This window comes from Blennius ocellaris, assembly GCF_963422515.1.
Source record: "Blennius ocellaris genome assembly, chromosome: 11".
Classification (NCBI taxonomy): domain Eukaryota; kingdom Metazoa; phylum Chordata; class Actinopteri; order Blenniiformes; family Blenniidae; genus Blennius; species Blennius ocellaris.
Genome location: NC_137660.1, coordinates 684,961 through 709,657, shown reverse-complemented (window position 1 = coordinate 709,657; position 24,697 = coordinate 684,961). Strand labels below are relative to the sequence as shown.

Below are 24,697 nucleotides of genomic sequence, written 5' to 3'. Positions count from 1 at the left end.
TAAATTGTGACGGTGATGCCATTCACACTCACACCTACTTGTTTGTTTTGCAGATAGCCACACCCCAAACATTTCATGTCCAAACCACACATTTGATTTATTAATTTTATTTAAAATGTATTTTTCCTTGTCATTTCAATTTTCACATTGAAACATTATCATTACCACATTTCTGTTGTACTAATGATGTTTTTCTATTCGAGTTACTGCTGGTGGGAGGAGTCATTCTGCAGTGGCAATAGATCAGACTCTTTTATGCCAACGCCCAAGCAATCAGCCAGACCATCTCTTGCTATGGCAGAGGGGGTTATTGAGTTTAGGTAGGCTTTCCCCATCATTAGTTTGGTGTAGTGTAAAGTGTGTTTCCCCCTTGTGTCTTAGTTGGTTTTACCCAGCCACGATATACTGTATATTCTTCCTCATGGCTCATTCTGTTCACCTAAAGCCCTGTTTACACAAAAAGTTTGGGGATAGACAGGTATAGTCCGTTACAGTTCGCGTTTCCACCGCAGGAATTTGTGATTTTCTGGGAACAACTGCTCCAAAGTCGGTCGCTTTTCCGCTACCCTTCCGTTGGGGTACCCGGGACCATGGAACGGGTCTGAGTTTGAGGAGCCGTCTCCTGATTGGTCAGTGATTTACTACACCCCTTCAATATTTTAATATGTCGGCTCGATGAATCCTCTGCTGTTAGAGTGGGCAGCTTTGCACTGGTTGGTTTTTTTTTCTTTTCTTTGCTGCTGTCGTTAAAGAGCGAATGTGAGGCAGAGGGAGACCAGGGCTCAGGAATTTGCATCACGTCATAGCGTCAGCGCGACGGGGGGGGAGGTGCCGCGCGCCGGGGGGAGTGCGCCACGCGCAGTCTGTGGTTTCTGTTCAAACGCGGTCAGCGCCGCTGCATCGCCACTGCATCGTGGGGACGGACCGCGGACACGATGCAAAGAGACGCTCGGAGCTCGGAGCCTCCGTGTTCCGGCGCGGAGCTGCCAGAGCGCGATCAGCGCTGGAGTGGCTGCTCCTGCGTTTGAGCAGAAAGCTATAGGCTCCCATGTCCCGGAGCATCGCGCCGGCGTGGCTCTATGCCACAGCCAGCCAGGACGGGCTCGTGTGCGGGGCAAGTCGCCACAGCGTTCGCTCTCTCCGGACCAATACAGAAGTTGTGGCTGCAGCTCTGTGGCTGCAAAAAATAAAGGTTAACTAAACAACAAGTGCAAAGTGAAGGATGTAAACAACAACAGAGGATTCATAAGATCCAGATCTGCCGCCAGGCTGAGACCACTGTTGTAACGTCACATACCTGCGGAGCTCTTATACCCCGCCTACTTTTTAAGCTCCTTTCTGCGGTGGAAACGGGTACCGGATTTGGCTCCGGTTACGCTTTGCTGTACCGTTCCATAACACTCCGTTCCGTCCCTGCACTTTTGTGCGGTGGAAACAGGGCTAAAGTTTGTTAGTTTATTTTGTTGACCTCTATCATCATCCAAGAGAGTTAAGTTTGTATCCTGCATTTTTTGGGTAAATAAAAATCCTTTTTTAACAAAAATCTGTTTTCCTCATTGCTCAACTGCTTGGTCCGCGACAAGCTTACTGACGAGCATAGCATTGTCCATTAAAGTGCATTTTTGAACATCATGTTTAAGCTTTTGTTTCAGAAACATTTCAGCAGTTATACAGCAAGCTTTTAAAAATGGTGTCCATTTACACGGAAATATAAAGGATGTAGTTTTCATGCTGGGTCACTAGTGGGCTTTAGTTGTTTGATTCTGGAATGAAACCACCCGTACCTGCAGCAGAGAACAATACGCTATAAACATTAACAACGGGGCTAATCTGTGGCATTCGCAGTGAGTGATTCGAGTGTGACGTAATCGAGTGCAATCCAACATGGCGACACCCAGGCAAACTTTTCTGACCACCGAGGGAAAAAAAACTAACTAAACTAAACAAAGAAATAAAGGGTAAATTAAGCTAAATTATAATGCTGGAAGAGGACACAATAGAAGACATTCAAACATACTTGGACGAGTGCTACGACCGTCTCGTAATGTCGACGACTCCACAGACCTCACCTTCGAAGAAAGCTCTCCAACAGCAGCTCCTTCACCAACCAAACAGTTCGAGGACATCCTGGACAGCATCAACATCAAGCTGTCCAGCTTCGATGCCCGACGAGCCCTGGTGGAGGTGCTCCACCGTGAGTTTCTAGCACTTTGGGACTCACTGGAATTCAGCCAACAGCAGGTGGCGGACCTGACAGCAAAGAACCAGAGGCTCCGAGACAAGGTGGAGCTGCTTAACCAGGAACTGAACGGCCTGACTCAGGAGAACAAGAAGATGAAGGAATCCATCCTGGATCTTCAAAGCAGGAGCATGAGAGATAACCTCGTCTTTATGGGACTTCCAGAACGGGAGGAAGAAAACACGGAAACATCGCTGCGAGGATTCATGCAGGAGCACCTGAAGCGTCCCGTGGACACCGTAAATAAGATCACCTTCGCCCACATCCACCACCTGAAAGGGAGATGACAGGACAACCAGCGCCTGTGGCTCATTGTCACTAAGTTTGAACACTTCAAGCAGAAAGAACAGGTGAAGAGCCACGGCAGGGAACTGCAAGGGACAAGGCCGCCTTCGCTTGATGTTTTCCGTGAGGAAGAAGCTAATCGCTGAAGGATCCCGAGATGCAGGCACGCCTTACGTCACCACTAACGTCACCTATGAGTATGGGATTGTCTTTTTTGGGGCTTTGGTTTCCTACTTTCTATTTCTATACCCCCTCCCTTGTTTTAATATAATGCATTTCCACTGTTTTAACCACATTAATACCACTACACCACAATCCAACTGTCATGAGATCACACACTCGTATATCGGCAGACACACACTTCCATGTTTCAATAACCAGTCAGAATTAGGAACCTTAAAAACATGTGCACGCATACACAGACACACCAGACACACCAGACACACACACACACACACACACACACACACACACACACACACACACACACACACACACACACACACACACACACACACACACACACACACACACACACACACACACACATTAGAAAACCCACCTAGAAGATGAGTGTAGCTAGAAACATGTTCAGATTTGTAACCTGGAATGTGCGTGGAATGGACACACAAACAAAAAGTTTTCAAACACTTGGATAAACTACAGGCAGGTGTCTCTCCCTGTGTCCTCTGGGAGACAGCTAAAGCTGTCATGAGGCAAAATAATTTCTTACTCCTCATACAAAAACAAAAAGGAAAAAAAAAAAAAAGGAAAAGGAATTAGAAGATAAAAATCAAGACCATAGAGACAGCTCATGCCGTTTCCGAAGACGACCGCTTATGAACAGAGTTAAGGAAATAAAAAATGGATTTGAATGAAATAATTGAACATAAAACACAATTTCAACTACAGAGATTATGCTGGGAGAACGTTGAACATGGCAATAAATCCAGCAAACTCTTAGCCAATCAGTTAAAACAAAATAAATGTGTACAATCCCCTCAATTAAAACTCAAAATAGCACATATTAACATATGTTCTAACTGCACAGCTAATCTCCCTGATACCTACCTGCACGCACTCTGGCAGTGTACACCAGTCCAAACATTCTGGCAAAAAATCTGTGAAGATTTATCATTATGCCTGGACTTCCCCATTCCAGTTTCACCTGCACTTTGCCTGTTAGGTGATCTTACAGAAATTAAAAGAGAGAAAAATGAATCCTTCACACTCCTGGTCTCCCTAAGCGTCGCAAAGAAGGCAATCCTCATGAACTGGAAATCAAAACATAATCTTAATATAAAGTTATTTAAAAACTTACTCCTAGACCACATCACATTAGAGAGAATGTCTGCTTGTAGGAAAAATCAGTCGGCTCAATTTGAGTTGACATGGTCCCCAATAATTAAATACACCATGTAGCCCTGTGGGGGGGGGGGGGGGGGGGGGTAGTTCCGCCTCGGGGCTCTTGGGGCCATCTGTGGCTGGGGCGTTGTGGCTTGGGTGGTTGGCGGCCCTGTGATCTGGGGGGGTGCTGGCATCTATCCTGGGGAGTGGTGGCCTGGACTGGGGGGTGCCGGGGGGTGTGTGTGTGTGGGGGGGGGGGGGTCAGCTCTGGGTGGGGGGTGGTTCTGCTGGGGTGGGGTGGGGGTGCTGGGCGTCGGGCCCCGGCTGGGCTGCCTGGCCGGGGCGGGCGGGTGTGGGGCTTCGGGGCCTTGGGGGCTGGGTGCCCTCCCGGTCCTGGTGGGGGTGCCCGCTGCGGCGCCGGGGGTGGGTCCTCCCTCCGCCTCCCTCCCCTCGCTGGGGCGGGGGTGGCCCCTGCTGCCGGGCTCCGGGTCCCGCTCACCCCTGGATCAGGGGGAGATGGAGGGCAGTAGGGGCTCCGGGTTTGGATGGACAGCTGACTGGAGATGACCCCCGGGGGGGGGGGGGGGGGGGGGTTTATGGGACAGGGGCCGGGTGTGTGTGTGTGTGTGTGTGTGTGTGTGTGTGGGGGGGGGGGGGGGGTACGAGTGTGGATTGGTCTGTATGGGTAGGTGTGTGTAAGTGTCTACGTGTGTTTGTGTGTGTGGGGGGACAGTGAATGTGAGCGTAGGTGTATGTGCGTGTATATATAAGTATGGGTGTCGTCGTACGTGAGGGTGGGGGGGGGGGTCTACACTCCCTAGCCGCTGGCCTCCAGCCGGGCTCGTGCTGGGCCATGCGGGTCTTAGACTCTGCTCTTCGGCCGTCGGGTGGGGTGGGGGGGCTTCCTGTCTGGGTCCTCTTGTGGTGCCTTGTCGGAGTGGGTGTTGGTCCCCGTGTTCCAGGCCGGCCACTTCGGGGTGGGGTGGGGCGGGGGGTCCAGCTGGGCCAAGTCCTAGCGATGGGGGGACCTTCTCCCTCTCAGCCCCTCCTACCTAACCTCACCTTACCTCATTCAACAATAGGGGCCAGTGGACGGGGCCTAGGGTGGGGGGTCCAGGCCACTTAACTGTGGTCTGCCCCTCCCCCGACTTTGCACCGGCCACAATTTTAACTACACTTAGTCACGCAGGGTCTTGAGGGGATCAGCTGGCTTTCGGGGTTCTGCCGCTGGGCAGCGGTAGAACACCCGGGCCCCCGCTACCCCTCAATTTTAAACCGCACCCTAGACACACATTGCACCACCTCTTCAAAACACAAATACACACATCTACATGCATTCAACACCCCATAGGGTGGAGGGGGGGGGGGGGGGCTCCCCCCAGCACCTCCCGCTGTGATCCCACCGTGTTCCGGGGTGAGTGCAGCTAGAGTACGGGGGGCACGCTAGCTCGGGCGTGGCGCCTCCGAGGGGGCTGGGTAGTGGTTCTCCCTCCCTATTCACGGTTGGATTAATGGAGGATGAGATCTTGGGGCTCCTGGGGGGTGGAGGGTGGCTGTCCTCCGGCCGGGCCTGGCTGGACCTTCGCTCTTCCTGGTCTGGGGGGGAGCTGATCTGGGGCTCGGCGGCTGGGGCCTTCTCTGTCCTGCTGGGGTTGGGGGGGTGGTGGGGGGATGGCCCCCGGGGGTGCGGCGGGCTCTGCTGTCGGGGCCGGGGGGGGCTCCCTGCCCGCGTGGCCTGGGAGCGCTGCGCTGGCCGGTCCTGGCTTGGCGGCTCGGGTCGGGGCCCGGGGCTTTGCGCCCTTTATCCTTCTCCTGTGGGCCCCTCTGGCCTGGGGGGGGGGGTCTTCTCTGCGCACTCCGTCTGGTGCCTTCCGGGTTGGGGCGTGGCTCTCCGGGGGGGTTTGTCGGGGCCTCCCTGGATCCGGTGGGTCGCTGGGTGCCGGAGTGGCGGCGTCCGGCCCTGGTGGCCTTGGGCTCCGGGGTGGTGCTGCGGCCCCCCCACAACAGTTCCATTCACATCCAGAGTACAAACCACACACACACACACACACACACACACACACACACACACACACACACTCCTCATTGACGAGATTGTTCTGTTAATTATCAAAATTAAAGGTATAGTAGAGGATTTTCTTCTTCCGGGTGGATCATCAAAATAACTGGTCCTCCCAATTGTCAATCATTCTGGTGATATATGACGTAAGGCTGTCGTACGTGCTCGTCCCTGCACGCAGCTCACTCCACACGGTTCTCATCATGCCGCTGGCCGACCCGACGCATTATTCTCGGACATTTTTACAGTTTCACCCCCTCTGGTGCAAATCTTCTTGTAAAGTGAGCTTATGTGAGCGATGGCGACTTGTGACTTGTAAACAGAGCGTGCACGAGGAGAACTGGGCTCGTCACGTCTCTCGCACACGTTCTAGTAGGCGTTCCGTCTCGGGACCAGGTACAGCGTTGCGCATGCGCATTTTTTTCAAAAGGTGGAGAGGGCGGTTCTTTCCTAAAATTCCTGAAAATCCTCCTGTATACATTTAAGTTGTTGTTTGCTTTTTTGTTGTTGTTGTTGTTGTTGGTTTTTTTCTCCCTTCCTGTTTTTGTTTGTTTTTTTTTTTTTTTATGTTTTTTTGTTTTTGCTTTTGTTATAATTGTTGTGATTATTTTGGTTTTTGCTCTGTTGTTGCTCAGGCTGGTTTGATCTCATGGCAGTTGGAAAATATTTAGATCACTGTGATTACTGTATTATTAAAAAGAAGAATTGTTTGTATCTCCCCACCAAGTCTTTCTCTGTCTCTCCTCTCCTCTCCTCTCCTCTCTCCTCTATCCTCTCACCCCAACCGGTTCGCAGAATGCCGCCACCTCTGAGTCTGGTTTCTGCAAAGGTTTCTCCTTGTTGAGGGAGTTTTTCCTTTCCACAGTCACAAACACACCTGCTTGCTCATGTGGATATGTTGGGCTTTTCTATTTTCTCTATAAAAGCAAATTGGAATGACTGTAATGTATATAAAAATGTCTTTCTTTTAATAAAAAAAAAAACCCTCAGGAAATAAACACTACTTTTAGAGAATTTTATAGAAAACTTTAGTCTTCACAAATTGACCCTTCACAATCTGAAATAGAGACTTTCTAAGCACAGTTGACCTCCAAAATTAAAAGACGAACAGATCCAAGGCCTAGAAGCTTCCATCTCAGTAGAAGAACTGCATGAAGCTCTCCAGCACATGCCTGATGGTAAAGCTCCAGGACCTGATGGATACACCACTGAATTTTACAAAGAATTTTGGCCTTTACTCTCACCAATTTTTTTTAGAACAGTGGAGGAGATTAAAGAATCTTCAACTCTCCCTCCACATTTGAACTGTGCAAATATCATTCTTCTTCTAAATCCAGATAACGATCCGACACTACCATCTAGCTATCGTCCGATATAATTAATCAATGTAGATCTTAAAATGATTAGTAAAACAATAGCAAGCAGAATAGAAAAAATGACATGCCACATAATACACCCTGATCAAACTGGTTCATTAAAGGACGACACTCCACTAACAACACACGCCAATAAACTAATCTTATAGACCACTGCCACCACAATAAACAAAAGCCCATTATCACCTCCTTAGATGCAGAAAAAGCTTTTGATAGGGTAAATTGGAACTTTCTACTAGCTACACTATGGAAATTTGGATTTAGACAAAATGACCCCTCCTGGATTAAAACATTGTACACTTCACCCAGTGCCTGTGTTAAAACAAATGATCAAACTTCTTCAAGGTTCAATCTTGAGAGAGGCACTAGGCAGGGGTGTCCACTCTCACCATCTCTCTTTGCAATTTTTATTGCACCATTAGCAGCAGCCATTAGACAGAACAATAACATAAAAGGAATACAAACAGCAAATGTAACCCATCAAATATGCCTTTATGTAGATGATGTATTACTTTTCCTGCAAAACACACAGACCTCTCTTCCACAAACAATGGAGTTAATAGACAGGTTCTCTGAAATTTCAGAATATTCTATAAATTGGAATAAATCAATTGTCTTGCCTATTAACTCTATTTTTCAGCACACATCAAATACCCCACTAAAACCAGGGAACATCAAATACCTCGGCATTAATATCTCAGCCAAACTGTCAGACTTAGTGCACTTAAACTACACCCCCCCTTATTAAAACAATAGAAGAGGACCTCACTCGGTGGAGGACACTTCCTATATCACTTATGGGGAGAGTAGCAACAATTAAAATTATGGTCCTGCCTAAAATTAACTACATCTTTTTAATATTCCAACAAAACCACCAAAAACATGGTTTAACACACTGGATTCTCTTATCTCAAAATTCTTATGGAAAAACAAACCTTCACGTATAGGTTTTAAAACACTACAGAAGGCTGGCTGATCTTCCTTTCTTCAGTCCTGTCATCAAAAAACACAACTGCTTTAAAAGCATCAATATAAACACATCTCTGACAGCTTGGTGGGAATTTCTTAAAATTAATGGATCGTCACTCATTCCCTGCAAACTCACACCTATTTGGAACAATCCTGACGTCCTGCAAAAAAAGAAACCAATAAACTTCACAAGATGGCAAAACAAGGGAATAAGAAACTTGGAACACCTTCTCTTCAATAACTCTTTACTCCATTAAAGTATCTAATAGAAACTTATGGTATCAGCCAAAGCAATTATCTGGAATATCTCCAGCTTAAGTCAATAATACAAACGTACAAATTGGAACAGATGAACCTAAACTGACCTCAGACAGTGACAAACCTCCTGAAGATCTCAGCACCAAAACCACTTTCTAAAATCGTTTCAGTCCTGTCATGTTCCAATACCACAATATCCCTTCCCTCCTCCAAATGGGAAGAAGATCTAAACATTAACATAGACCAAACGCTTTGGTCACAAATCTGTAGAAATATATTCAAAATGAGCAAAAACACCAATATACAGCTTATACAATACAAGGTCCTACACAGAGTTCATTACAGGACAAAGGATGTTCAAGATGGGTCTCACTTCATCTAACATATGTTCAAACTGCACAGCTAATCTCCCTGATACCTACCTGCACGCACTCTGGCAGTGTACACCAGTCCAAACATTCTGGCAAAATGTGTGTGTGTGTGTGTGTGTGTGTGTGTGTGTGTGTGTGTGTGTGTGTGTGTGTGTGTGTGTGTGTGTGTGTGTGTGTGTGTGTGTGTGTGTGTGTGTGTGTGTTATGCGGGTTTCGCCACCGGGATCGGGGGGGGGGCTCCCTGCTCCGGCCGGGCCCGGCTTGGCGGCTTGGGTCGGGGCCTGGGGCTCAGCGTCCTTTATACTTCTCTTGTGGGCCCCTCTTGCCTGGGGGGAGACTTCTCTGCGCTCTCCGTCTGGTGCCTTCCAGGTTGGGGCGTGGCTCTCCCAGGTGGTTTGTCGGGACCTCCCCGGGTCTGGCCCTGGTGGCCTCGGGCCCCCGGGGTGGTACTGCAGGCCCCCCACAACAGTTTCAACCACACCCAGTGGACAATCTTCTCACACACACACACACACACACACACACACACACACACACACACACACACACACACACACACACACACACACACACACACACACACACACACACACACACTTCCACTCCTCATCGATGAGATTTGCTGCTGATTTTTCTTGTTTTCTGCTATTGTGCTTTCAATTATCAAAATCATGTTTTTGTTTTTTGTTTTGCTTTTGTTATCATTGTTGCTGTTTTTGCATTTTGTTTATTTTGCCTCCCTGCTAATTTATACTCAACAATCATAAAATCATGTTACTGTCTTTATAGAGCTGCTCGGGCTGGTTTAATCTCGAAAATCATGTTACCGTCTTGGCAGCCATGCCAACTTGTAATAAAGATAGCAACAATGGGAGACTCTGACTCTCTACCTGTTGCAAGAGCAAAACATTTTCTGACATCAGAAGGCTCTCAATCACATCATATTGTCTGCCCAAGCTGCTGAACGGGACAAGGGGGGAAAAAAACATTACCAACGGGAGAACACAGGCATTTGTATAGAAAGACGACGAAGTTGGATTGTCATCACAGTGACTCAACTATAAAACTACCAAGTCCCAGGAGAATCTGAACGGGGAGTCATGACACGACAGAGGAAACGTTCTCATCATCACTACTGATCATGCAAAGTCTGCGTTTTACACCATTTCCACAGAGATGCTGTTGGAGAATTATTTTTTTTAAATCCACCTTGGGGGCTGTTTTGAATGAGTTGTTCAGATGTTGTGTAAACAAACACCCAGAACTCCACAGAAAATGCTCATTTTCAATTGAGAACATTGACATGTGAAATTACTTTCCGTAACCCCACTTGTGAAGTTGTGTTTGTATTGCCCGCAATGAAACATATTAATCCCAGGAAAAAAGAAAAGTGTCAGGCTACAAATGAGGACGAACTGTGAAACAGATGAGGGAGAAGCAGAGAGCCATAAGGTGGCATCGTCTGTGAAGTAGAAACCATGTTGGATGTGGAGAGCGGCTGTGCAAACCCACACACACCTGATGAAGCTTCAAACAGCCGACAGGTGGATCAGTCTCGTTTCTTAACAGCAGGTGTGTTGCTTCAGACAGTTTCCACTCATGTTACATTTGCTCTCCACTCTTACCTTTCTTGGTTATAATAATCCGGAGCAGTGGATTGGCCAACGACACGGCCTTGTGGTAGTTGTCATCGTTGTTGATTGGAAGGAGGTCCCCGTGCACGTCTGCGTAGCCCAGCAGCACGTCCACGCCAGAAATGTGATGGATGGTCTGGAGGAGGCGGTAAAACTCCTGGAAGCCGCCCGGGCCATTTCTCTTCAGGGCAAAGCGGCGGTATTCAGCCTCGAACTGCACAAAGCACACACACACACACACACACACACACACAAAAAACTGTTTAGTGTGGAAAACTACAGATCAGTTTCACTGAAGCCATTCTAACAATCGATCATCTTGGTGGGACTCGTGCACACAGCCGACATGTAATTGTGGGAGGTTTTCCTTTGTGAATAACAAAAGGAGGAGAAAGACAGTTTGTACAACACCAACAATTCTAACTCTGCTGGTCCAAATGTCTCTGGTGATTATACCAGAGACATTTGGACCAGCAGAGTTAGAATGATGTCACTCATTAGTTTAAATATTCAGTGAATCAGGAGGATTTTACTCGGAGCTGTGCTACATGCTTCATGCTAAAGAGTTTCAAGGCTCACACAGCAGCAATGCTACATGCTAAACATGTTAAAAGTATGACTGATACACTCATTTACAGCAAGCTGGAGCGTGTGGCGGCACACAGAGAGCCGAGTCTACAGTCCACATAGCGCAGTGCGCTAACACACGCTACACTCTGCCCTGAGTGCCGTCGACGCAGTCGTATAATGGAGCCTTCAAGGCTGTTGGAGATGTGTGGCATCGATGCAGAGGCTGCATGGAGCTGGGCATTTGCATATGGAGCGTGAATTAAGCTTTATGACATTTAATAAGTACTCATCAGTACTCGGTATCGGCAGGTAGCTAAAGGTTAATACTCTTTCTTGTACTTGTCCTTTTAAAATATGGTATTGGTCCACCCCTAGTGGAACTGCAAAACATTAATAACGTCCATAATTTAAGTGTTTTAATGTAATGTGACTCTCAGATCCTTGAAAGGTGCTTTTAATTAAAAGTGTATTCTGCTCATGGGGAGACTCAACTCAACTCAACTTTATTTATAAAGCGCTTTAAGCAGCCGTAGCTGAGACAAAGTGCTGTACATTGAAATAAAAATATAAGAGGCAACATAAAAACATTAAAACAATAAAAAAAAGTTAAAGCAATAAAAACAACCAGATGGTAAAACAATAAACAAAACATAAAAAGTTAAAACAATAAAAAAAACGAAGGCACTAAAACCAGACCAGAGTCTCACGCTGAGGTAAAAGCCAAAGAATAAAAATGGGTTTTAAAGGGTCCCTGAAATAATTCTATTAAAATACACCAGTATTTAGCATTATTTTTCCCCCTTTCGAATGATATATGACACACCAATGACAATCACACCACTATCTTGCTCTTGAGCGCCGAACGTCTAAAAATGCCTTTAAATCTCCCGCCCTGTGAATCTGACCTAGTTTTCCCAACTTGCCGTAGTTTTGCGCTGTGACGTATGAGGAGTTATTTACTTCCGCCCACAACAGCTGATCGTAGTGTCTTGTTTACATGTGCTCTGCATTATCGCGTTATTTAGCAGTTTTTTAGAGTCATGCCTAAGCGTTGTGTTGCGGCTGGGTGTTCCCAAATGCCCAGTCCGTCTGTAAGTGTCCATAAATTCCCAAAAGATGAAACTTTGAGGAGATTATGGACAAAACAAGTGCAGCGCACTCGCTCCAACTGGACACCAACAGAGGCCTCCTATCTCTGCAGTCAACATTTCACAGATGACTGTTACGAAACAGCACCCGCAATCCGAGAGTCACTTGGTTTTGATGTGAAGAGGAAACGTATCCTGAAACCTGGTTCTGTCCCCACCATTTTTAAACGGCTTTTTAACGGATTTTTAAACCCAACTTTCAGTAAGTCTTTTTAAAACCTGCTAAAACTTAAGACAAATAGACCAATAAACTTTGCAAAACACCCACTCTGACACAAGGGTAAATACCCGGTCACACACAATATGTGCACACGGGTAAATACCCGGTCACGCACAATATGTGCACACGGGTAAATACCCGGTCACGCACAATATGTGCACACGGGTAAATACCCGGTCACACACAATATGTGCACACGGGTTAATACCCGGTCACACACAATATGTACTCACGGGTAAATACCCGGTCACGCACAATATGTACTCACGGGTAAATACCCGGTCACACACAATATGTACTCACGGGTAAATACCCGGTCACACACAATATGTACTCACGGGTTAATACCCGGTCACACACAATATGTGCACACGGGTTAATACCCGGTCACACACAATATGTACTCACGGGTTAATACCCGGTCACACACAATATGTGCACACGGGTAAATACCCGGTCACACACAATATGTACTCACGGGTAAATACCCGGTCACACACAATATGTACTCACGGGTTAATACCCGGTCACACACAATATGTACTCACGGGTTAATACCCGGTCACACACAATATGTGCACACGGGTTAATACCCGGTCACACACAATATGTGCACACGGGTAAATACCCGGTCACACACAATATGTACTCACGGGTTAATACCCGGTCACACACAATATGTACTCACGGGTTAATACCCGGTCACACACAATATGTGCACACGGGTTAATACCCGGTCACACACAATATGTGCACACGGGTTAATACCCGGTCACACACAATATGTACTCACGGGTTAATACCCGGTCACACACAATATGTGCACACGGGTAAATACCCGGTCACGCACAATATGTGCACACGGGTAAATACCCGGTCACACACAATATGTACTCACGGGTTAATACCCGGTCACACACAATATGTACTCACGGCTCAAACATGTATGGTTGAACGCCTTGATTTTCTTCTAATTCTTCCTCCGATGATTCCTCTCCTTCATCTTCGTCCAAAACCAACGATACGTCACTTAAATCTTCGCTAACATCGCTCCTAGGTGCTTCTGTATCGCCAAACCCCTCCATTCTTCAATCAGCTGATGTTGTTTTGGCTGGGACATATAACCCCTCGTACGTCATATCCGGTCTAGCTCAGGCGGCTCACATTTATGGCCCGCAAATATACCGTCGTCTGCTGCATCATGTAAAGTCAATTAAAAGGGTCGGAATTCGGACTTTTATCTGGGAATGTTATATACCTTTCGAAAGCATATTTATTCTTCTTTCTAAAGATGAAATCTGAAAAACATTTCAGTTACCCTTTAAGACGAGTTATAAAAATGGACAGTGAGGGGGCTTGTCTAACAGGGAGAGGGGGGGGGGGGGGGGGGGGGGGGCATTCCAGAGGTGAGGACCGGCAGTGGAAAAGGCTCTTTCCCCTCTGAGCTTCCGTTTGGCCCTCGGTACCTCCAGGAGCAGCCGGTCAGCTGACCTGAGGCCCCGAGCAGGAGTGTATGGATGAAGAAGCTCAGAGAGGTAAGGCGGGGCCAGACCATTTAAAGATTTAAAAACAAATAAAAGAATCTTAAAACGGACTCTGAAAAGCACAGGCAGCCAGTGGAGGGAAGCCAGTTACGATGAGAAAAAGGCGCCATGTGGATCTTTGGTATTTGGGACCAATGGATTGGTAAAGGAGAAGAAATACAAACACAGCGGCTCAGGGTACAACAAACAACTGGAAAAGAAGTGGGAGAAATGTAACGTCCAAATTAAACACAATGACAAGAGACACCATTAGATCTACACAATATCGCAACTGTCCATGCACTCTCTCAATCTCAAACATCAGCTATTTAACATAAATCATAGTTATTCCAGTATCACTCATTTGAGTGATATTGTACTGCCATATACACCAGCCCAAACCTAATGAATCCAGACATAATATGTGTCAGCAACCTCTCCTACCGATCCATCAGATCTGCTGACTCGTCGAATCCTGTGGCACCACATTTGTTCACTATGACGTGCTGCCCATATTGCAATTAATTTTTCCATCTGAATACAAGTCAAGAACTCCCAAAGCTACAAGGCAGCATTTTTTTTCAGAGTCAAAAATGATGGCTGTGGCTCATTCTATTTTTATGCATTTATGTGTATAATACTCTTTATTATTTTGGTGTACCTTGATGGACCCTCTGCGTCCAGCAGCACAGAAGCTGACCAGCCATTAATATAACATGGACTTCCTAACCTGCAAACTCTACTTCAGATCATCCAATGAATTGAGCTAAACAGAAGGAGTAAAGCACAAAGAGGAGGGGAAAAGGAAATTGGTGTGGCAGCAGGATTACTGCAGTGACTTAGAGATGTTTGCACAGCCTTGTGGTGAAAACTGACAGTGTGTGACCTTGTCCATTAAGTTTAAAACAGCAGCGGGAAAGAATTGTTCATTCATGAAAAGGCACATACGAGTGTAGCTAAAAGGAGTCAAAGACTTTTTTTTTTTTTAAAGGTAAATACAGAATGCAGATGGTAAAAATACGAAAAGTGGCATTTTCACTAATTACTCTGCAATGGAGCATTTTTGAACAGTTGCGTTTTCAACCCATTTACACCGAGTTGGAATCCTAATGTTTTCAAAAAGTTGTGTTTTCTACCAGTTCACATGAAACTGGAGTCAGACCTTTATTTAAAAGGTAGTGTTTTCCCTTGTGTCCTTGGAGACGAAGTTGGAATGTTTTCAAAAACTCGTATTTTACATGGTGATGGAGCTTTTTTGAAAAAGTGAGTTTTCTCGCCATTTAAATGGAGACAGAGTCCGTTTTCAAAAAGTTGCATTTAACCCATTTACATGGTGGAGTGTTTTTGAAAAGTTGCATTTTCTCTCAGTTTACACGGAGTCATAGAGTTTTCAAAAAGCTTGGTTTTCCCCATTTACACGGAGACGGCCCATTGTCAAACATATGTGCCTTAAACCCATTTACAGTGAGATGGAGTTGGAGCATTTTCAAAAAGTTGCGTTTTCTACCCTTGTACACGAAGATGGAGTTAAAGCATTTTTTTTTTAAGTCATGTTTTCCCTTCTTTCTCTGGAGAGGGAGTGGGAATGTTTTTGAAAACTCCTATTTTACCAATTTACATGGTGATGGAGTGTGAAAAAGTAAATTTTCTGCCCATATACACGGAGATGGAGTCAGAGAGTTTTCACATTCAGACAAAACCAGGTGTTTCCACCTGCAAGTCCAGTGTGGATTACTGTCATTTAGTAGAAGAAAACAAGGTCACATGTAGGCTGTGTAAGACCAAAACAATTATGTATAATCACTTCACAGGGTCATTGCGCAAACAATCTATGAAGGAAACTGTTGCCTCTAGCAGTGTTATCCACTCTGACAGTTTACTAAGATAAGCTCTTCGTCCACCTGATGGAAGAAGAGAACTCCTCATCATGACAGTGACCTTGCCAGATACTACTTAAACTTGTTGGAGGTACATTCTTCAGGAAGTTGATAGAATACTTTGAGCCTTAGTAAACTTGAGTGTAATCCCCACAGGAGTGGCAATACTTTGTAACATACTTTATTTATGTATTTGTTACATCTTGTTTTATCATCATGTTTTATTTCTTTTAATCTATCTTACAGATGAGTTGTGCCTCCTTGTGTTTCATCTGTTCATAATGGTAACTTAAAACAACAAAACACTTTTTGGAAAACATTAATAGATTGTATCATGAGGGAAGGATAATTGTACGTGACTTTGAAGGAGACATTTATACAAACCAGTCTTTTTAGGCCCGGTTTCCACGACAACATTTCAAGTGAAAACGCATCATTTTTGGGTGTTCGTTTCAGAAACATTATGCCTTTACACAGCAATGTTTTGAAAATGATGTCCATTCACATGTTGGGCCAGGAGTTACCAATCGCAGCACACGGACATTCTGCAGATGACCAAGTTGGATTTTTCCTACGTGACTGTCGACTATAAAACCACCAAGTCCCAGGAGAACCTGGACTGTGAGTCATGACATGGCAGAGGAAACATTGTTCTTCTTGTCCAGCTACTGAGCGTGTGCAGAAGTATTATTTATTACAGCCGAGATGTGCGTGTGAAGTAGTGGTAGTTTCAGAAGAGTTGTGTTTTCCTCCTTCTACACGGAGACAAAGGAGCGTTTTAAAACTCTTCCACAATGGGAGCCATTCATTTTCAGCGACTCTAGGCACCTTTGTCATGGGATCCAAGCGCCTAAAACACTACGATGAAAAATGTCCATTTTCACTTGAGAACGTTGTTCCGTTAGCGAGGCCTTCGTGTGAAACATTTTCTGACAACATGAATTGGAACCATCTCTCATGAAGGCAGACGAGGTGACAAAGGGCGTTGGGGGCGTGTAGAGTCAAGCCTGACCTTCAGCATACTGGTCCACCTGGGCCTGTTCTCAACCTTAACACATGTCGAATCAGCCACAGGGAGCAAGAGGTTTTAATTTTTCTTTCGAGGTGATGTCTTGTCTATTGTTCTCTGGAGCCAGCAGGACAAGTACTGCAAGTCTTCCGCGTGAACCGCCCACAGTTTATGAGACACTGGTTGTGACTGCAGGTAGGCCTGATCACACACTTTAGCCCCGGTCCCACCGACGGAGCGGAGCGGTACGGAGCAGTACAGAATAGAGACCCCGACCGAAATTTTGGGTCGCGTGCCCACTGCAGAGAGGAGCGTGAAAAGTGGGCGGGGCTTATGAGCTCCGCAGAAATGTGACATTATAACAGAAAAGAAAGTCGTCAGATGTAGATCTTGTGAATCCTCTGTTGTTGTTTAAATTCTCCACTTTGCACTGTTATTTTTTACAGCGGAAAAAAAAAAAATTACTTTTTGCAGCAGTCATTTTTTGCAGCGGAGAGCTGCAGCGCAACTTCTGTGTTTGTTGTGAGAGAGCGAGCGCTCCGGCCACTTGCCGGCGACTTGGGGTGATGTGCCCCGCACTCGAGTGCTCGGGTGCGGGGCAAGTGGCCGGAGCGTTCCCCCCGGTTGGCTGAGGCACAGACACGGGAGTCTGAGCTTTCTGCTCAAACGCAGGAGGCTCTCCACTCCGGCGCTGATCGCGGCAGCTCAGCGTTGGAACACGGAGGCGCCAAGCTCCGAGCTACTTTTCATGGCTTCCGCGGTCCGTCCCCGCGATAAAGCGCCACTGACCGCGGCTGAACAGAACGCTGACCGCCTCTGGGAAGCGGAGCTGCCGGAGCGCGGTCAGCGCCGGAGACAAGAGCTCCAGACTCCGGTGTCCCGGACGCACATCCACGCCACGGCGAGCGCTATGCTGCAAACAGAAAACTCCACCGCGATGCAAAGTCCCTCCCCCCGGTCTCCCCCTGCCTCAAGTCGCTGTTTCACAACAAACACTAAAGTTGAGCAGCCAAGAAAAGAAAATGAAAATAAAAACAACCAGAGCACAGCTGACCACACTGACAGCAGAGGATTCAGCCGGTACATTAACATATTGAGGGCGTGTAGTAAATCACTGACCAATCAGCAGACAGCAGCTCAACCTCAGACCCGTTCCATGGTCCTGGTACCCCAATGGAAGGGTAGCGGAAAAGCGGTGGCCTTTGGAGCGGTCTGGAGCGGTTTAGACCGCATTCCTGTCGTGACACGCGAACTGGAGCGGTTTAGACCGGTCTAGGCCGGTACTTTTTGTGCGGTGGGACCGGGGCTTTAGAAACATCTCACAGTGACGCCACTGTGGTGGGAAAGGTAGGCGGCTGTTTCATTTACTTCTACAGAGTTCTAGTATCTTTGACTACAGAAATATTAGAGTGGTCATCATGTGAGTATTAATTAAGTTCAGTTTCCAGACAGCCTCACAATGTTTGGGTGTATCACAGCCAGAAGCATGTTATTAGGGGCAGGGAAACACACGTGGCTCATTAAAACCCTGAAAGTAATTCAGCCTAAGTACAGGGATTATTACCGGGAGAGACGGGTTCCTGTAATTATGTTCACAGTTTAACAGTACTGTACAAAGCACACTGTGATGGTCTGCCTCACAGCACAGAGACATTACTAACACTGCAATGAAACAGCAACGATATGTACAGTGACAACAGAAAGCTTTTTCATTAACCTATGAGACTCTCATATTAACAAATATTACTGTGATAAGCCATTTAGTAGTTCCCTCAGCAACATTGTTCAACCATTATTCCAAAAAGGCAGGGACATTTTGTAATAAAGATTGTGTTGATGACATAGAATTTGAATTTGAATTGGGATTTGCAAAGACTCAACACTTCCTGGACAAACATTATCTGTGAACATAGTTTATAGTGCAGTCTCCAGAGCCGTACGTTAACACAACCCAAAATTGCAAATGTATGTTCAGTTGCAGATGGACTGAGACAAAAAGCTCAATTAATAAAAATGAGTAACTCTTGTGTGCCACCACAACACCACGAACCAGGACTCATCTGCATTAACTAGTCACTCCAAAGTAAACCAATAATGAAACATTTCACACAGACTTGACTGGTTTCATCAACTTTAACTATCAATGCAATTTGGTGGTGGTGGTGGGGGGGGGGGCTCTGAGTCATGCCTGCAACTCAGATGGTGACTCACACTGAATGCAGTATTCACATGAAAGTACTATTAACTGATGGTGCTCTGAGATGGAGTCGCAATTGAGGTTTAGTTCTCGAGTTTGGACCACATTTTGGGAGAAAAAAACACTTCATTTTGGTTCACTTCACACCTTTTTTAACACTGGATCAAAAGATAAACAGAACAGATGTTGAACAGCTGTGTTGACATTTATTCTACAGTGCAGGTTCCACAACAATGTTGTGTTCTACACAAAATGCATGTTGGATTTTTATGGTGTTATATTTACAAGCCAAGAACAGCCTATAAAAAGTATAAAGGAGCCTAAAAAGCAGGAGGACTTCCTCAGTTAGAATTGTTAATTACAATAAACTGGGAGGATACAGCACTCCACAAGTCTTACGCATTCTGATTTTCTTACATATCTTTGGTTTGTGCCAAACTGGAAGTGAACTGTACTATTCCAAACTGACCGACCTATCAAACAGACTCTGGCATCGTGGCACAAACACTCTTTTTCTAAGCTCTTAATGACCCAGTTCCATCACATCTTGAGCCCAAATTATTCCAAAGAAACTTGGGTGCGAGCTTATTAATGATGTTGGAGTTCAAACAGCAGAATTTTTTTCAGACAGCAGCATTGCTCTCATTGACCATCTGCTCACTCATGTGCAGAAGAACTATTTACTTGGGCTGAGATGCACAAGTAGCAGCATTTTAGAAAAGTTGCGCTTTCCCCTTCAACACAGAGAAAGTTGGAACATTTTCAAACACTTCCCAATTCAGAGCCATTTTCAAAAGGTTTTCATTTTCAGTGAATCCGAGGTTCACTGTCATGTAAACAGACGTCCAAAACAGAACAAAGGTTTTCACCTGAAAACATTAAAGCCTGAATAAATCACCCACAAAACACAGGCCAAGTTAAAGTGCAACTGAGCACCCATTAAGCAGGATCCGGGTAAATCAGGCTGGTTCTTTGTCCCACCTGACGTCTGGTCTCTCGCTTCTCTCTTTCTGGACTTCCCTGCACTCAAATGAAACTAGACAGAACAAGTAGTGGTGAGCTCCCGAGAATCGTCTCCACTTTTGATCTGCTCCCGTATGTGCTGCAAGTGTTAAACACAATCCAGTGAGGCGACATCGACACGCACAAGATTGTCTTCATTTCAGAACAATCTGAGAACAGGAGGCATCTTCATTCATTCATGAGATTATGTGGTTGCACCACTGAGAGTCTGCTTCAAGTTCAATGAGTCACTCATTTGGAATTATTTGTGCTCCGTCTGGGTGCCATCAAGGATAACTTCACTTTATCTTTAACATTGAGAAGAACCGACTCACACATGCAACCTCACTAAGTTACAGATTACAGAAAAGAGGTGATAATTATCAGGCCACTGAGGTTATTCTGTAAAAATAAGATGCTGTGACCCAGGGTATCAGCAGGAAGACATCAACACTTTGCAGAAAGTCTTCACATCATCAAAACTAATTGTTACTTCAATACCAGAACTGTTTTTTGCAGCCAAAGAATAAAAGTATGCCTTTATTTTTTAACTGAAACACCAACATGATAACAAAAAGTGCCATAAATCAAACCATTATCAGCAGCCGTTTGGAATCCATCAGAAAATCTCACAAACGTGAAGCAAAAGTCTCATTTCTTCCAGACCAGGAGGAATTTGAAACCCTCCACAGCTCAGACACCAACAGTGATATCAGTTTTGCCACTTGAGCTTTATACACAGATGATAGAGATCTAAAATAAAAAAGAAATCCCACAGAGGAAGTTGGGATTTTTTAAAATCTAATTTCGCACGAAATGACCCATATCATCTATCTTTTAAACCATTTTATCCAACTAAGGGCCACCTGGTACACCCTAAATATTAAAAAAAAAATACTACAATTAGTGTTAACTTCTTAAAACCATCTGTATAATTGCACTTCAACCATTTTTATTTTTACTTCTGGAGCTACTTTGACTGCATGTCTACCCCACTTTCTTGACATTAAGGAATTAAAAAAGGTCAATGACACATTGAACATTGGCCCCATTTACATGACAACATTTTCAAGTGAAAACACAAAACTATTAGTTATGTTTTGGGTGTCTGTTTACACAACAAAGGTGCATGGATCTACTGAGGAAGCATCTTTTTGTGCAAGTTCCATCTCCGTGGAAACAGGGCAAAACCACAACTTTTGCAGCCATAGTAAATAGTTCTTCTGCACGTGTGTGAGTAGATTAACAATAACAACAATGGCAGGCTCCAGAGTGTCATGACTCCCAGACCATATTCTCCTGGGACTTGGGTTTTTTTTCACTTGAAACATTGTCCTGGAAATGGGGCCTTAGTGTTGTGTTGACTATTCTTAGGATTTTGTTTTTTTTCCAAATCAACATTTTCTTTGAAATGTTGACCATTCACTTGGTGGTTTGGCTGGATTGGAGCATCTGGGTGGCCGGTTTTGGCGCACAGGCCTTCTGTTTGAAACCCCCAACTTATACAATGTAATCGTACTTATGAATACATTTTTAGTCCCCATCTCTTGTCACCCTTGATAGGACACTCACTGTAATATTTAAAGGTATAAAAATTCAGAGCTTGTCTTTGTGAAGAGCATTTCACAGCTCAGTTTTCACCTAAAACATTTTAAAGCCACCACAGTGAAACAATACAAATATTATCTGCATCAATTCATCATAAAACCTATGGAAATATGTCAAACTCAGCAAAATCACCAACATTATCTAATTTATAGCTTTAAAATGTGTCTAAGTACAATATATTTCTCACTGGATTTCTGTAGGAGATTATGTGATGTAATATAAAACGGTCTCCGATGTGTCTATTATTACATTAGATTATTTTTTAAACATGATTTCCAACATCTGTTAAGAGGTCTTGTGGCATCAGAGCTGCTTTCACAAAGCAAAGGGACAAAACATCAGATTTTATGGTCAATATATGACAAAATTGCTACATGTCATGTAGGTATCCTTCATCTCGTCTTTGTCAGTAACTTGTATTTTAATGTTTAGGGAACAGAGTGGAATTTCAACACGTTAAAGAAAGACTTGTTTAAGATACTTGTAAATAGTGGACAGTTCTTGTTTAAAACGTGGTGTCAAAACATGAGGCCCGTGGGCTAAGACTAGACGGGCCAGAGGTCCGTCTGGTCCTTTAACTTCAAGTTTTCAATAAAACCCACAGTGTCATCAGTGTGGTTTTTACAAGGGGGGCTTTTGGAAAACAAGGAGACAAAATATTTAAAATCCTTTAAAAATCTATACTTGGATGAATCTGAACCGAGATGACATGCCAGGACCGGGAGGAAAACAAACGGTGAAGGTAATGGGATGAAGAGACAGACAAAGACCCGGTGAGTTACGGAGCTAACGGGGATTACAGCGGCTGATCTGCGGCGGCAGAGGCGGTGCAGCCGGGCGGAGGGCTCACTTCTCCCCGGCAGAAGGTTCGCTTCTCCCCGACGGACGACTCCTCGCCTCTCCGCGGGAGCGGCAGCCCGCCCGGCTGCCAGGCGGAAGCCGGGCGGCCTGTCAGCCTCCGTCCACACCGGCTGTCGCCGTTTGTCCCACACACGTCACGACTCACAACGACACAAGGTTACGTCGCCGACATGCACATCCTCCCACCGAAACCCGGAACCCGGCCACCCCCTGCAAGCCCCGGACCCCCTGCGCCGAAGCCTCGAAGCCCCGCACTCACTTTGCTCTTGACCTCTATCACGTTGTCGGAGCGGCGGACGGAGACCCGCTGCGGCTGCAACTGCTGCTGCTGCTGTCTGGACATCCTGCTCCCGGGTTCGCTCGTTGGTTCAGGCACTGCGGACAAAACCATCCACTGGGGTTGTCCTCGGTGTTTTCCTCCGCTTGAGTCCCACACAGAATGACACAATCCCCAGTTTCACCGGCTCGCTGCGTGGAGGAACACCAGCAGGTTGCGGAGCTGCGTGTCGGCGCACCGCGCTCACGACAGGTGGAATCCGGTAGATCCAGTCTGGGATGGAAGTGCCAGTGTAACCCGTCCTCCTCTTCTTCCTCCTTCGCCTCCGCTCCTCCCGGTGAGACTGGAGCAACCGGCGGAGGGGGCGGGCCGTAATAATACCGCAATAACAGGCCAAGTCGAGGGTGAAACCGGAGCGTCCAGCTCCCCGACTGTCCGGCTCCGGCGTTGTAGTGGAGACTGTCCAGCTCCAGTGTATGAACCTTCCGGTGTCCCGCCCAGAGTGGGCCTCACGAGCCCCCGAGCGTATCATCCGTGTATAACCCCCCCGCATTCTATTTTTTATTACTTTTTATTTACTTCTTTTATTTTGTTAACTTGAACTGTAAACACAGTTTTTAAATATTAGATATTTGTTACATATTTCCAACCGTTTAAAAAAAAAAGATTATTTTTTTAATTGAATTTGATCATTTTTATTTTTAATTTTTTTAAATATTTTTGTAGGATTACATATATCTCAATGATGAACAGAATGTTTTTATTTTTTTATTTATTTTTTTATTTTTTTATTTTTTTATTTTTTTATTTTTTTATGTGTTTGTTTGTTTGTGTGTGTGTTTATTTATTTATTTGGCAATAGATTTAATATGCAAGTTTATCGTCATGTGTGCATTAACGGCACACCTATAAGTCAACTTGTTGAATATTTTATATATATTTATTTTTCCCTCCAGTTCATTTTTGTAGATAAATGTAGGCCCTTACTTTAAACAATATTTTTTAATGCAACATCACAATGTTTTCATTGTATAATTTTCATTTTTATTTGTGTGTTTGGTTGATTGCAAATGCTTATCAACCTGCATGCAGTAAATAAATAAGCCATGATTCTTTTTCTACTCTAATTAAAAGTTATTTTTGTAAATCAAAGTCGACACATCATCCATCTTGGATACCATCGTATCCTAGCTAATATGAACAAGGACAGAATTAAGCCCTCAGTCACCACATGACCTCACATGCATGTTTTTGGACAGGAGAAGGAAACATGCACATGCATGGGAAGAACATGCAAACTCTTCAATAATAAAAAAAACAACTTATCAAATTTCTGGAGGTACAGTGAGCCAAGTGTACATTTTGAAATAGTCTATATTTTCACAAAACCAAATTAATAGTACCGAAAAGCACTACATTCTTAACCTAGGGCCAATTTTAATATATTTTTTTATTTAAATGGCAAAAAAGACTGACATTTTGTTTTTTAAATCATCCTATAGCTAATGCAATATGGGTGTTTTTACAAACTCACCCTGACAATATGATTGATGCTAGTTTGGTAGCAACCAAGGAGCAGCATCAATATCTCATCTCAGGTCTATGGTTGTTGTGATGTCCGCTACTCTTAAGAAATTAGTTTTCTTTGAATATTTCACAATTTGCTTGGTGGTTTGTGCGCCAGTTTTGGCCCACGGTCCTCATGTTTGGCATCCTTGTAACAGACTGTATTTATCAAGCCTTTAGCTGACACTGATACTGTAGACCTCTATTGTAAACTTCTTCAACAATCTGCCTTGTGCGCTTAGTGCTCAATTACAGAGAAAGTAGGCACAGCACTGAATAGTGTTTATCAGTGGACAGCTTG

At 45.1% G+C, this 24,697-nt stretch overlaps 1 protein-coding gene across 1 annotated transcript in view; it reads right to left on the bottom strand.

Moving 5' to 3' along the window:
• pard6a (par-6 family cell polarity regulator alpha) overlaps positions 1 to 23,074 on the bottom strand; it is a 62,208-nt gene extending 39,134 nt beyond the window's left edge. The window contains exons 1-2 of the mRNA XM_080504878.1: positions 22,813 to 23,074; positions 10,530 to 10,752 (exon numbers count right to left, since the gene is read on the bottom strand). Of these exons, the coding sequence (XP_080361004.1) occupies positions 10,530 to 10,752; positions 22,813 to 22,944 (355 nt within the window). The 5' untranslated portion in view covers positions 22,945 to 23,074. The remainder of the gene's footprint in view (positions 1 to 10,529; positions 10,753 to 22,812) is intronic.
• Positions 23,075 to 24,697: the final 1,623 nt, after the last annotated feature.